Consider the following 13,626-nt stretch of genomic DNA (forward strand, 5'->3'; position numbering starts at 1 on the left):
TTCTAAGAAAATTAAGTTAGAAACTGGCGGCCGGGAGCGGTGGCTCACGCTTGTAATCCCAGCAGTTTGGGAGGCCGAGGCGGGCAGATCACGAGGTCAGGAGATCGAGACCACGGTGAAACCCCGTCTCTACTAAAAATACAAAAAAAAAATTAGCCGGGCGTGGTGGCGGGCGCCTGTAGTCCCAGCTACTCGGAGTGGCTGAGGCAGGAGAATGGCGTGAACCCGGGAGGCGGAGCTTGCAGTGAGCCGAGATCACGCCACCGCACTCCAGCCTGGGCGACAGAGAAAGACTACGTCTCAAAAAAAATAAGAAAAGACAAGGAAGTTAGAAAAAGTTAGAAACCAATTTGGAGAGAGAAAAAGAACACATGTTTCAAAACTAAAAACCATATATCTCATTGATTGATAATTAAAGTAAAATATTATCTATCTGTCTATCTCCCTCCCTACCTATTTACCTACCTACCTATCCATCCATCCATCCACCTCAATACTTGTGGGGTACAGTTATAAAGGAATTTAAACATATATCTCATTGATAATTAAACAAAGTAAAATATCTATCTATCTATCTATCTATCTACCTATCATCTATCTATCATCTATCTATCTATCTATCATCTATCTATCTATCTATCTATCTTCATCTGTCTATCTACCTACCTATTTACCTACCTACCTATCTATCCATCCATCTACCTTCAATGCTTGTGGGGTAAAGTTATAAAGGAATTTAAAGAAAAATGAAAACTCTAAACAGAAATGATCAAAATTTAGCCAGAACGGTTAACTTTCTATAATTTCATGGCTAGGCCACGAGCGGTCCCCCACCCTCTACCCTACTGCAGAGCTCTCCCTTGGCCTGTCACGAGGGTAAGAATGTGACAGTGAAACGGCCCATTGAGATGACCTCTATTGGGAAGTTCTATCAGCTTATCAAAATCTCTGAAATATACCGTAGATCTCAGAACATATATGCATCAGCAACATCCTCAGAAATGAATGTATCTATCTGCAAATTCATAGTGATAACTTTTTTCTTTTTCTACTACGTTTAAAGTGTGACTCCTTGCCTCAAAATATAAGCTTCCCAGTGTGAAATGCTAATTTATCATCATGGATTGGCAGTAATTCAGAATTCCAATACATAGTGGTTCCAAAAACTACATTCAGAAAGAAGAGTAACCTTTTAAGATGATGACCCTATATTTTTCTTTAAATCTCCTGTCACTCTCCATTATATAGAAAAATTCAAACCACAATTCCACTCAGTGAAACTTACCAAAACAATACTTTCCAAGGAAGTCATTTTTCAATCTTATTTATAAGTAGTATTTTTTAATATTTACTTTGCCATAGCTTCTGAAAGTATGTTATCTTTTCGTCTGATAATTGATGAATGGATAGGAAACATATTAAGGTAAATTAAAGCCAACTTAACAACTGACTGAGGATCCTAGCACACCAGGAAGGGTGTCCAAATCACACAGCCTGAAACTGGGACTGAGACCACTAGAGGAGCTACTCCTACTTTGATCATTTTATGAGAAGATGCACATTGATATAATTAGGCTTTAGCATAATTGCTTCTTTATAAATCATATTATTTCTTCCTCATTTAGGCTACAGTCTTCCTTGTTCATATGAACATACTTCACGTCACCCCTCTTCTCAAAAACCTACATGGATTTCTATCTCAGAGTAAAAGTCAAAGGCTGAAAATCAGCCTGTCAATCCCCTATGTCACCTGGCTCTTATGGCCTCTCTCAGGTCATCTGAATCCTCAGTGTCTGGAACAGAGCCTGGCAGATAGAAGGCACTCTCTCAACATTCAATGATTGAAAGAATAAAACATGGAGGTCTATTTACTTCTTCTTTTATTTTTACCCTAGTTTCATCCTTTTCTTGTTAGTGAAAACTAACAGGCTCCTATGCTCTGTCCATGTCCTCACAGCCCCTCTCCTTCCAGCCCTCTAATGCAAATCTATCTATTTAATAATAATCAAAGATGACATTATTGAGCCTATTCTGTACCAGGGAAATGTTCAATCACTTCTTACGTGCTTTTGAGGTAGACACTACTAGTATTTAAATTGTTTACATTAGGGAATCAAAGCTCACAGAGATGTAGCTAACTTGCACACAGTCACAAAGCTCATAAATGGTGGAGCAAACTTAGGTTTCTTTGACTTTGGAGACAGCACATGTCACCCTCAGTGTGATCCTGTCCCACAGTAGGAGGCTACTGAGCCCTCTCTGGTAGTTACGACCTCCGGATTTTCCTTACCTCTTTATCCTGGACTCATACTCTATCTTCTGTTTGGTCATTTCCTGTTTCAGGCTGGAAACTAAACTGTGCAGTGCACTGTGGTTGCTGCTGCTGTTGCCCACAAATGTCTCACTGTTGTCACTGCTGCTGGTGGCACGACTACTTCGACCTCCCACACTCCTATGGTCACTTTTGCTTTCATAGTCCCTGGGGTGGGAAAGGTCGTCCTGTGGGGGCCCATCCAAAACAGGGTCCTCAAAGTTCCCCCCATAAAAGTCTTGCTCTGGGCAGGTGGTGGTAGAAGAGCGACAGGAGTTGGAGTTCTCAGGGAGGGAGATTTCACAGGAGGAAGTGGACCAGGTAGCACTGTCGATGCTCTGCTTGTCATCAAGGTTCATCATGGAGAACTGTTGATGGACATTATCATAGGTGGACAGTCTGTTGTGCTGGCCTAACTCTCCAGCTTGTTCTTTCTGCTTGTTATCCCTCAGGGTCACATAGCCATTTGGCAGCCAGCTCATGTTTCGAACATTTGCAGGGTTCCCGAGTGTGTCGCTGTTCAAGATGCCCATGCGCACTGTTCCATTCTGTACACTGTGCGTGCCCATTTTGGTACCAGATCCCTTCAGTGAAGAGGTCCTTCTGGCCTGTAGGCTCCCATTGGGGGTGGTTTGGGTTTTCTCAAGACCTTCTGCATTACTGCTGCTGAAGGACCCATTGGTAACTATCCCACTACCCTTATTAAAGGCTGGGTTCTTTTTGACCATGAGAGGGGGGCTTCTAGACACATCTAGCTTGTGAACACTGTTCCTTGGGCTGTTGGTTTTGCTGCCTGATAGAGCTGTGGGGGATCCATTGTCCATGCTGCTTCTCTGGGGTGACTCAGACTTGTCCCAGGAGCACTGCTTACTAGGGCTCTCCTTGGTGTTATTGTTCTCCTTGTTCTGTAACTGCCCCATGGTGGCTTTCTTCTGAATTTCATTGTTGTTGCTCACTCCATCTTGGGGCTTGCTTTGTAGTTCTGCATCTTTGGGAAAGAGGCAATCATGTTTGCTAATCATCACTGACATCAACTGCTGGACCACCACGGTGCCTAGAATTGCATAGAACATAAAGTAGCATGAGTGAGACAGTTTTTATTTATTTCTATTTCAATGTGACTCTTAAAGAAACACATTCAAGAGAACATTCATTATTATTAGCAGTACCAAACCATATTCTTAACTATGATAATAGCAATAGAAGCTAAAACATCTTGAGCATTTACTCTGTGCCACGAACTGTGTCAAGCACTTTGCTTTTGTAACTTATTGAATTTTGAAACAAATCTATACATACATACTGTTATTATCACTGTATTATAAAGGTTAAGTAACTTGATTAAGGTTACACGTTAAGGACCAGACCCAGGGCTTGATCCCAGAGTTAATCATTAAAAACCTGGGCTCTTAATCATAATACAATATTTATTACGAATTTGACATTTAATTCTGAGAAATATTTCTTAGGAGGAGGTCACTGTGACCTCTCATCTAATAATTGCGTCAAACTATCAAGATACTTTAATGGTATCTGTAAATGGAACCCTATACAATGAGGGTGGATGCATGGTTTCTCTAATGTATCAAGATAATGAAAATTCGTAAGACTTTTTTTCACCATTCAAAAGCTTCAGGGCATTTTAAGTGACATCAGCCAGAATGGTGTAGTGAAAACCTGCAAAAATCCTCTTCACCATACAAGCAACTAGCAAAAATTTCCAGAATCAACTATTTTGGAATTCTGTAAATTAACTAATGGCTTGATGCAATCTGGAGAATGTTTACTCAAGAAAAATGGCTGAATCTCAGTAAGAGCAGCAAGGTCTGTGGCATTTTAACTTGCTCTAATCTTCTCCTCCTCTCCTTGAAAACCAACAGCCCAAAATCACAAAGAAAACCAGCTATCTGGCAGCCACTGGAATGGGCAGAGCAGGGTTGGATTTTATATAGTTTCTATATAAAATACTTAAATAGTTTCTATATAAAAATACTTAAAACTTGAGATTTGGTGAAGAAAATGATGAAAAAAGGCTTTTGACAATGCAGAATTTCATTAAGTAACTTGATTAAGGTTACATGTTAAGGACCAGACCCAGGGCTTGATCCCAGAGTTTAATTTCATTAAAACAGCAGCTAATTGAGAGGCTGTCAGGGAGTAGAAATCTGACCTGGGGCAAGGCCACTTTTTAGCTTCTGGTGACACGTGGGAAATATAATTCAAAATCAGATTTTGAATAGGAAAAAAAATATTATATTCATTTATATTCTACACATTTTTCCTGTGATAAGTCAAAACATAATATTTTAGACTACATATCAGCAATAAGCAAGATCTACTGCTACATCGATGTTATTCAAATTTTAAAGTTCATAAAAATTACCTGGAGATCCTGTTAAAAGGAAGACTGAAATTCAGTAGGCATTGGGTGGAACATGAGATTTTGCATTATAAACTAGCTTCTAGATAACATCAGCAATAATAGAATTGTAGCACTGGCATCACCTGGAAGCTTGAAAATGTCAGCACCCAATGCAGAGCTTCTGAATCAGAATCTCCAGGTGATTCCTGGGTGCATTACAGTTTGAGAAACACTGTAGTAGATGCAAATGTTTCCCTTATATCTTCCAAATTAAATTTCCTGAAAGTCCGAAAGATAGGATTCATTTTTCTTAGATGAGAAAATTGAGGGTCAGAGAGGTTAAGCTATTTGCTCAGGGCACAGAGACGATGTGATCAAGGTGAAATGTAATATTTAGTCTTATTCCAAATATACATTTGTCCTACTATATTTCACCTGCTGCAATTTAAAACTGTAGCAGTAATAAGTAAACTTGGGATAGTTTTAAAGATAAAACTAGATAAAGATAAATATCTATTGAATTACCATCAATTATTACAGAATTGTGAAAAAAAAGACTGAATGTAATAATTGATTGTATTATATAGCCTTCTTTTCTCTTTCAGTAATCTCCGAATTTGTCATCATATTTTCCATGCATGTTAGCAGTGAATCTGATAAAGAGAATTTTAGAGCAGTTAGAATAACACTGTCAAACTTGTGTACTGTGCTTGAAGACATTGTGTATTCATTGCTTTTACTATTTGCCCATATGCAGACACACTTTCGGAGGTTTGCAGTTTCCATTATATATGACTGTCTAGTATTTTGGGAAACTGGACCTTTTTCCTATCATTGGAATGTTAACATTTGAAGTATCACTGCTTCCCATCATAGCTATGAACTGTGTGGGAGCATGTAATTAATTGAAGAGCAACATTCTTAAGGTCTCCATGATGAGTTTGTGAACAGCCATGTCAAAGTGTACTTGTCACAGTTAAGGAGTATGAGTGTCAGGTCCCTAGAGACTTAAACTCTCTCTTGTATCTTGGGAAGCTTTGATTCCATCTAGTCTCTGGGACAATAAATGGCCATAGCCCCTTGTAAAGAGACTTTCTTAGAATTTTTATAATCGCTTAGGACAGACTAGTTCGGCAGTAATGATGATGCGTGTGCCACTATACACACTATCACTTTTTCCTTTTGATTCCCTGTCATTTTCTTAGAATGCCAGTGAGGAACATGAAGCCCAGATAATGAGGACAGAGTGGTTATAATCACCAGCCCATTCTGAAGAGTCCAAGCAGATTCTGGAGTCCCACTGGGCTACACGATCCAGCAATTCTTCCCTGAACCATATAATTTTATACAGGTTGACTCTAAATACCATGTAATAGGCACTTTTCATCATAAGCATTGGCTAAAAATTTGATTTTTCTTTAAAAAAACCTAGGGACTTTAAATATAATATGTAAATGCAAAAATATATGTAGATGACAGCATTCTGTGCAATATAGTTTCAATTTGTATTTTTTGCAATGAATAACTTTGTACATGTGTCATTTTGCATGTTTGAACATATCTGTAAGATACCTGACGATTTTTGACAAGTGTATATACTCCTGAAAATACCACCTAATCATGATATAGAAAAGTGACACTTAAGCCTCTTTGGAGTCAGTTCCCTGCCCCTAACTCTGGCCCAGAGCATCCTTGATGTGCTTTCTGTCTCTATAGTTTTGCCTTTTTTACAATTTCATATAAATGGAATAATACAGTATGTAGACTTTCATATGTAGGCATTTTCCACTTAGCATAATACTTTTGACATTTATGTTGTTACATGTAGCAGTTCATTCTTTTTATTGTCAAATAGTATTACTTGCTGTAGATGTGCCACAATTTATCTGTTCACTAGTTGACGGAGAATTGGTCTGTTTCCAGTTTGGGGCTAATATGAATAGTGTCGATATGAACATTTGGCTGCAAGTCTTGGGTGAACATATGTTTTCTTTTTCCTTGGGTAAATGTTTAGCACATGGTCCTGCTCGGTTTTACGGTTACTGCATATTTAAGTTAGTAAGAACCTACCTAATTCTTTTGTGAATTGGCCCTAACATTTTGTATTTCTACCAGCCAAACTTGGTATATTTTCAGTCTTAACTTTACACTTTGTAAGAAATGTGTAGAGACATTTTATTCTGGTTTACATTTTAGTTTTTCTAATGACTAAAGATGCTGAGCATCTTTCCATGTATTATTTGATATTTGTGTATCTTCTTTGATGATGTGTATATTTCAAATCTTTCGCCATTTTTTCATTGAGTTGACTGTCTTGTTTTGCATGAGTTCTTTACATATTCTTAAAACAAGTTATTTATCAGATAGTGATTTGCAAATGTAGTCCCCATTTCCAAAAAGGCTTGACTTTTTGAAAAGTGTCAATTTTGACAAAGTCCAACTTATCAAATAATTTTTTTAAAAATATTTTTATACTTAGAGCCTTTTGTGTCCTAAGTCTTGACTAGCACAACGTCATAAGATTTCTTTAAAAATATTTTCTTCTATATGTCTTATACTTTTAACTCCTACATTTAGGTCTGTGATCCATTTTAAGTTTTTTGTATGTGATGTGAGGTAAGGATTGAGGTAATTTATTTATATTTTTTAGGGCTATGAAATTGTTCCCACATCATTTGGGGAAATGACCTTCCCCTTTCCATTGAAATACCGTGGTACATTGGTCAAAAATCAAATGACTACTCATATTTCTGCACTATTTGTTCTATTTCATTAATCTGTGTGTCCATCTTTATATCAATACCACAATTTTGTGTGACTTTATACTAAGTCTTGAAATCAAGTTATATATATTCAACTCTGTTATTTCCTTTCAAATTATTTGTGCTATTCTAGATAGCGTTTATTTCCCTGTAAAACTTATAATCAGATTGTCAATTTCTACAAATAAAAATTCTGATGGAATATTTTTGTGACAATTATATTAAAACTATAGGTCAATTTTAGAAAAAATAATAGCTTAATAATATTGAGTATTCTAATACATGAGCAGGGTATATTTCCACATTTATGTAGTTCTTTTTTTTTTTTTTTTTTTGAGATGGAGTCTCGCTCTGTCGCCCAGGCTGGAGTGCAGTGGCACGATCTCGGCTCACTGCAGGCTCCGCCCCTCGGGGTTCACGACATTCTCCTGCCTCAGCCTCCCGAGTAGCTGGGACTACAGGCGCCCACCATCTCGCCCGTCTAATTTTTTGTATTTTTAGTAGAGACGGGGTTTCACTGTGTTAGCCAGGATGGTCTCGATCTCCTGACCTCGTGATCTGCCCGCCTCAGCCTCCCAAAGTGCTGGGATTACAGGCGTCAGCCACCGCGCCCGGCCCACATTTATGTAGTTCTTATTTGTTTGTTAATGTTTAGTAGTTTTCAGAGTGTGTCTTATACATGCTTTCTTAAATTTCTCCCTATTTTAAATTTATGAGTGTTGTTCTAAACAATAATTTTTATTTCAATTCTAATTGTCCAATGTAGTATGTAGAAATACAACAAAGTTTTATAAATTGACTGTGCATTATGTGATCTTTATATATTCGTGCATTCGTCATATTAGTTTTATTTGTCGATTACAAAGAATTTTCTACATAGATGTTCATGTTGACTGTGAATAAAGAGAGTTTTACATATTCATTTCCAATTTTATACCTTTTATTTATTATTACTGGCTAGGATTTCCAGTACAATGGAAGTGGTGGGATAAGGTAAATTTACCTTAAATCCGATCTTAGAGGCAAAGCATTTGGTCTTTTACCATTAACGATAGTATTTTAACTAAATTTTTCAGAGATAACCTTTGTTAATTTGAGAAACTTTCAAATTTTTTTATCTGCATCTGCGATGATTTTTTTGTATCTTAAAGTGGTATATTAATACAGTGAATTACATTGATTTTGGCTAACCAACCTGTCTTCCTGGGATAAACCCCACTGGTCCTGATTTATTATCCTTTTTATATGGTGAAGTCAATCCAGTAAGGTTTTGTTTAGGATTTACATGTCTATATTCATGAGGGATGTTATTCTGTATTTGTCTTTTCTTATAATGTCTTTATCTGTTTTGATATCAGAGCAACACTGGCCTCATAAAATTAGTTGGCAAGAATTCCCTCTACCTCTTTTTTTCTGAAAGAGTCTGTGCACAATTAATATAATTTCTTCTTTATATATTTGTTATAATTCACCAGTAAATTTAAGTTAGAGGTGTTTTTGTTTTTGTGGGAATGTTTTTAGCTACAAATTCAATTGCTTTACTAGTCTCAGTTTCTTTTTTTCTTTCTAATCTTGAGTGAGCTTTAGTTTGTATCTTTTAAGGAACTTGAACATTTCGTCTCCATTGCCCAATTTCTTGGCAAAAAGTTGTTCATAATAGTCCCTTATGATTATTTTAACATTTGTAAGATCTTTGGTAGGTCACTTCTGTTAAACCTGATATAGGTAATGTAACTTTGTTTTTTCTTTTCTGATCAGTATGATGAGTTTTATCAATTTTATTAATCTTTTTAACAAACCAGCTCTTGGTTTCACTGGTTTTCTAGATTGTTTTTGTTCTCTCTCTATTTTCTTGATTTTTGTTCTTATCTTTATTACTCCTTGCCTCTGTTTCCTTTGGTTTAAATTCCCTCTTCTTTTTGCAGCTCTCTGAAAAGGAAACTTAGATAATTAATTTTAGGTTTTTATTCTTTCTAATATAAGTCCATAATTATATGAATTTTCCTCCAAGCACTACTTTAGTTGTATCACACAAACTTGGTAGAACTTTTTCCTTTCATTTAGTTTTTAAACATACCTATATATTTATATTTTAAATGATGTGTATACAGTATAGAGTTGAGTGTTGAATTTTTATTTATTTTATCTCTGCCTTTAGACTGGAATATATAAGGCATTAAGATTAAATGTAATTATCGATATGGTTGAGTTTAATTCTGCCATCATGGTATTTTTTTCCACTTGTCGCATCTGATAATTGCTTCTCTTTTATTTTTTTAAGTCATTTTTTTAAAAAAAGTTTATTATTGTATAACATTCCATTTTATCTTTATTGTTGGCTTATTACCTAATACTTCAGTTTATTTTTTAGTAGTTGTTCTATGTTTATAATATTCATATTTAATTTATTACGGTCTACCTTTAAATAATATTGCAACACTTTGCACACAAATTAAAAGCCTTAGTCTGCTTTCATCTGTTTGCTTCCATTTTCTGTCTTTTATTCTGTCGTTGTCATACATTTCATTTCTGTATGTATTATGTATCCCATATTATATTATCTTATTTTTGCTTTATACAACAGGTTATCTTTTAATGAGATTAATAATAATAAAAAGTATTATTTTATATTAATCCACATACTATTGCTGTGCAGTGCTCTTCATTCATCTGTGTGCATATGTGTCTATCTGGATTCATATTCCTTCTGCCACAACAACTATTTAACGTTTCTTGTAGTACAAGACCATCAGTGATGAATTTACTCACAGATTTTGTTTCTCTCAAAAGGCCCTTAGCTCCTTTTTATATTTGAAAAATATTTAAATATATTCACTGGACATAGAAATCTAGGTTGATAGATTTTTTTCAGTACTTCAAAGGTTTTGATCCATGTCTTTTGGTTATATAATTTCTAACAAGAAATCTTCTGCAACATTTCTCTTTGTTCTTCTGTATGTAATGTGTCCTTTGTTCCTCAGTCTGCTCCTAAACTTTTCTCTTAAATTGGTTCTCAGCATTTTATGATGTGCTTTTGTGTGGCTCCCTTTATGTTAATTCTGAGCTTCTGAGATCTTTGTGTTTGTAATTTTCATCAATTCTGTGAAAAAAAATGAGTATTTTTTCTCTGTGCTTCATGATAGCTTCTCTTATAAAGACAAAGTTTTTATAAGTCTGAATTTATTCTTTTTAAGTTTTCTCCTAATCTGCTATTAATCTCATTGAGTGTAATATTCACTTAAGTGATAATTATCATCCTTAGAAATTCTACTTGGACTTTAAAAAAATATTTGACCTATCTCTTCATCGTGTTACATTTTGCTTTACCTTCTTGAACATATTTACAGAATATAATAATAATATCCTTGTCTGCTATCAGAAATGACTCAATCACATTTCGGTCTTTTTCTATTAGCTATGTTATGTCCTGGTTACAGCTCATATTTTTATGATTCTTTGCATGCCTTGTAGTTTGTAATTGTATGGAAAACATTGTGGGCTTTATACAGTTGGTTACTGAATTTTGAAAAAAAAATATATTCTAGATGTGTTGGACTTCGTCCTGGCACAGAGTGAAGCATCTGGGGATTGGCTGAATCATATTTATTATATGTTAATAAGCTTTTTTTTTTTTTTTTTTTTTGAGACAGAGTCTCGCTCTTTCGCCCAGGCTGGAGTGCAGTGGCGCAATCTCGGCTCACTGCAAGCTCCGCCTCCCGGGTTAACGCCATTCTCCTGCCTCAGCCTCTCCGAGTAGCTGAGACTACAGGCGCCCGCCACCACGCCCGGCTAATTTTTTTTTGTATTTTTTAGTAGAGACGGGGTTTCACTGTGGTCTCGATCTCCTGACCTCGTGATCCGCCCGCCTCGGCCTCCCAAAGTGCTGGGATTACAAGCGTGAGCCACCGCGCCTGGCCAATAAGCTTATTTTTTAGAGCAGTTTTAGGTGTACAGAAAAATCGAGCAGAAAGTACAGAGGGTTCCTATATACCTCCTCTCCACCACCTTTTTAAACACAGTTTCCCCTTTTATTAACATCTTGCATTAATGTGGTATATTTGATATACTTGATGAGTCCATATTATACATTATCATTAACTAAAATCCATAGTTGACATTAGGGATCACTTTTTGTGTTGTATGCTCTATGGGTTTTGACAAATACATAATGTCATGTATCCATCATTCCAGCATCATACCGAATAGATTCACTGCCCTAAAAATTCCTTATGCTCCTGGTATTCATCCTTCCCTTCCTCCCTGAGCTCCCACTGGATCATTTAAAAGTTGCTTTAAAATTTGTGAGGACTAATCCATAATTTAAATCTTAGCACTAAGGTAATACCTTTGTGAGAACGCTACACAATGCCTCATTATCAGGACTTTGCACTCTTTCTGTGGGAAAGACAAATTATTTCAAGCTCAGTTTGAGGCCCAGAAGTTGTTCAGACTATGAATCTCTGGTAAATTCCCTCAAGTCTTGTGTAGTGTCCTCTCATGCAAACATAAATCAGTTCTCATCTACTCTCCATAGATTTCTGGATGCTCTATGTCTAGTTCTCTTTTCTGTTTTCTACTCCCCCAAATTCTAGCTCCCTTGGGCTTCTCATTGTCTGACCTTACTCTCTTCAGCTCAGCAATACCTGGACTTTGCTTGCATTTTTCTTCCCTGTGATACAATGTGAAAACTGCCTCCCAGTAGTAATCTGAGGCAATAACTGGGTTCCCCTCATTTGTTTTCTTTCTCTTATGAATCATAGGCATGTATTACCTGTTGTCCAATGTCTAAAAACTGCTGCTTCATAGTTTTCTGGTTTTCTAGTTGTTAAATTTGAACAATCTCTATTCCTTCATCACGACGGGAAGCAGAATGCAATATTATTTGTCAGTATTTTAAAATAATGCTGAAAAAACATTCTAAAGGTTTCCTTGAAAGCACATATCTATTCTATAGATATGGATATGCTTATATAGCAAGGATATCATTAATGGCTACATCAATATTTGAATGGTAGCAAGAAGAAGAGTAACGGTAAGGAATTATGTATAGAGAATTTTTCAAGTAAAAGATAATTTTAAAAGAGAGTATTTAAAAAATAAAGCAGTCTCCATGTTTTTCAATAGAATTCATGTCAGTTGACTGCAAATAGTATGTTAACACAAGAATAATGAGTTTCATTCACTTAAACATCCACCAAAATAAGAAAAGAAAATAACTGTTATGGGTTAGTAAATATGTAAGGTTCATTTTCCAACCTGTGCAGTTTTTACTGAAATGAAATAAAACCATTTCACTTGGATTACACTCACTCAGATCAGGCTAATGCTGCAAACACCTATTGTATCTCAGGGGTTACTTCAGCTTTAGAGTATATTTGATTGAATTATAATTGTGCATATATAAAATGCACAGCAAATGACTAGGAGGCATGAGCACAAATACAAATTTGATCTCAGAAGTCAGAGCCTGTGAGAGATAATACCTGTCTGCAGTCTGATCACTACCTCTCTTCTTCAGCCAATCCCCAGAGCTACCAGAGTTACTTTTCTTTTTTAAAACTTTTGTTTTAATTCAGGGGTATAAGTGCACATTTGTTACACAGGTAAACTTGTGTCATGAGGGTTTGTTGTACAGATTATTTCATTGCCCAGGTATGAAGCCTAGTACCCGTTATTTTTCCTGATCCTCTCCCTCCTCCCATCATCCACCCTCCAATAGGCCCCAGTGTGTGTTGTTCCCCTCCCTCTGTCCATGTGTTCTCATCCTTTAGCACCCACCTATAAGTGAGAACACGAGGTATTTGGTTTTCTGTTCCTATGTTAATTTGCTGAGGATAATGGCCTTCAGCTCCATCCATGTCCCTGCAAAGGACATGCTCTTGTTCATTTTTGTGGCTACACAGTGTTCCATGGTGTACATGTACCATATTTTCTTTATCCAGTCTATCACTGATGGGCATTTAGGTTGATTCCACATCCTTGCTATTGTGAATAGTGCTGCAATGAACATACACATGCATGTGTCTTTATAATAGGATGTTTATATTCCTTTGGGTATAAGAGTTACTCTTCTGGCCGGGCATGGTGGCTCATGCCTCTAATCCCAGCACTCAGGGAGGCCAAGGTGGGCGGATCACCTGAGGTCAGGAGTTTGAGACCTGGCCAACATGGTGAAACCCCATCTCTACTAA

General features: G+C 36.4%; 1 protein-coding gene across 4 annotated transcripts in view; it reads right to left on the reverse strand.

Moving 5' to 3' along the window:
* The window catches only part of ARHGAP24 (Rho GTPase activating protein 24), a 521,561-nt gene that overhangs the window by 3,333 nt on the left and 504,602 nt on the right, over nt 1-13,626 (reverse strand). For all 4 annotated transcript variants that reach the window (XM_055297088.2, XM_055297093.2, XM_055297091.2 and 1 more), the window contains one exon: nt 2,291-3,365. In XM_055297088.2, coding sequence (XP_055153063.1) covers nt 2,291-3,365 — 1,075 coding nt within the window. The remainder of the gene's footprint in view (nt 1-2,290; nt 3,366-13,626) is intronic.

This window comes from Symphalangus syndactylus, chromosome 10, assembly GCF_028878055.3.
Source record: "Symphalangus syndactylus isolate Jambi chromosome 10, NHGRI_mSymSyn1-v2.1_pri, whole genome shotgun sequence".
Taxonomy (NCBI): Eukaryota; Metazoa; Chordata; class Mammalia; order Primates; family Hylobatidae; genus Symphalangus; species Symphalangus syndactylus.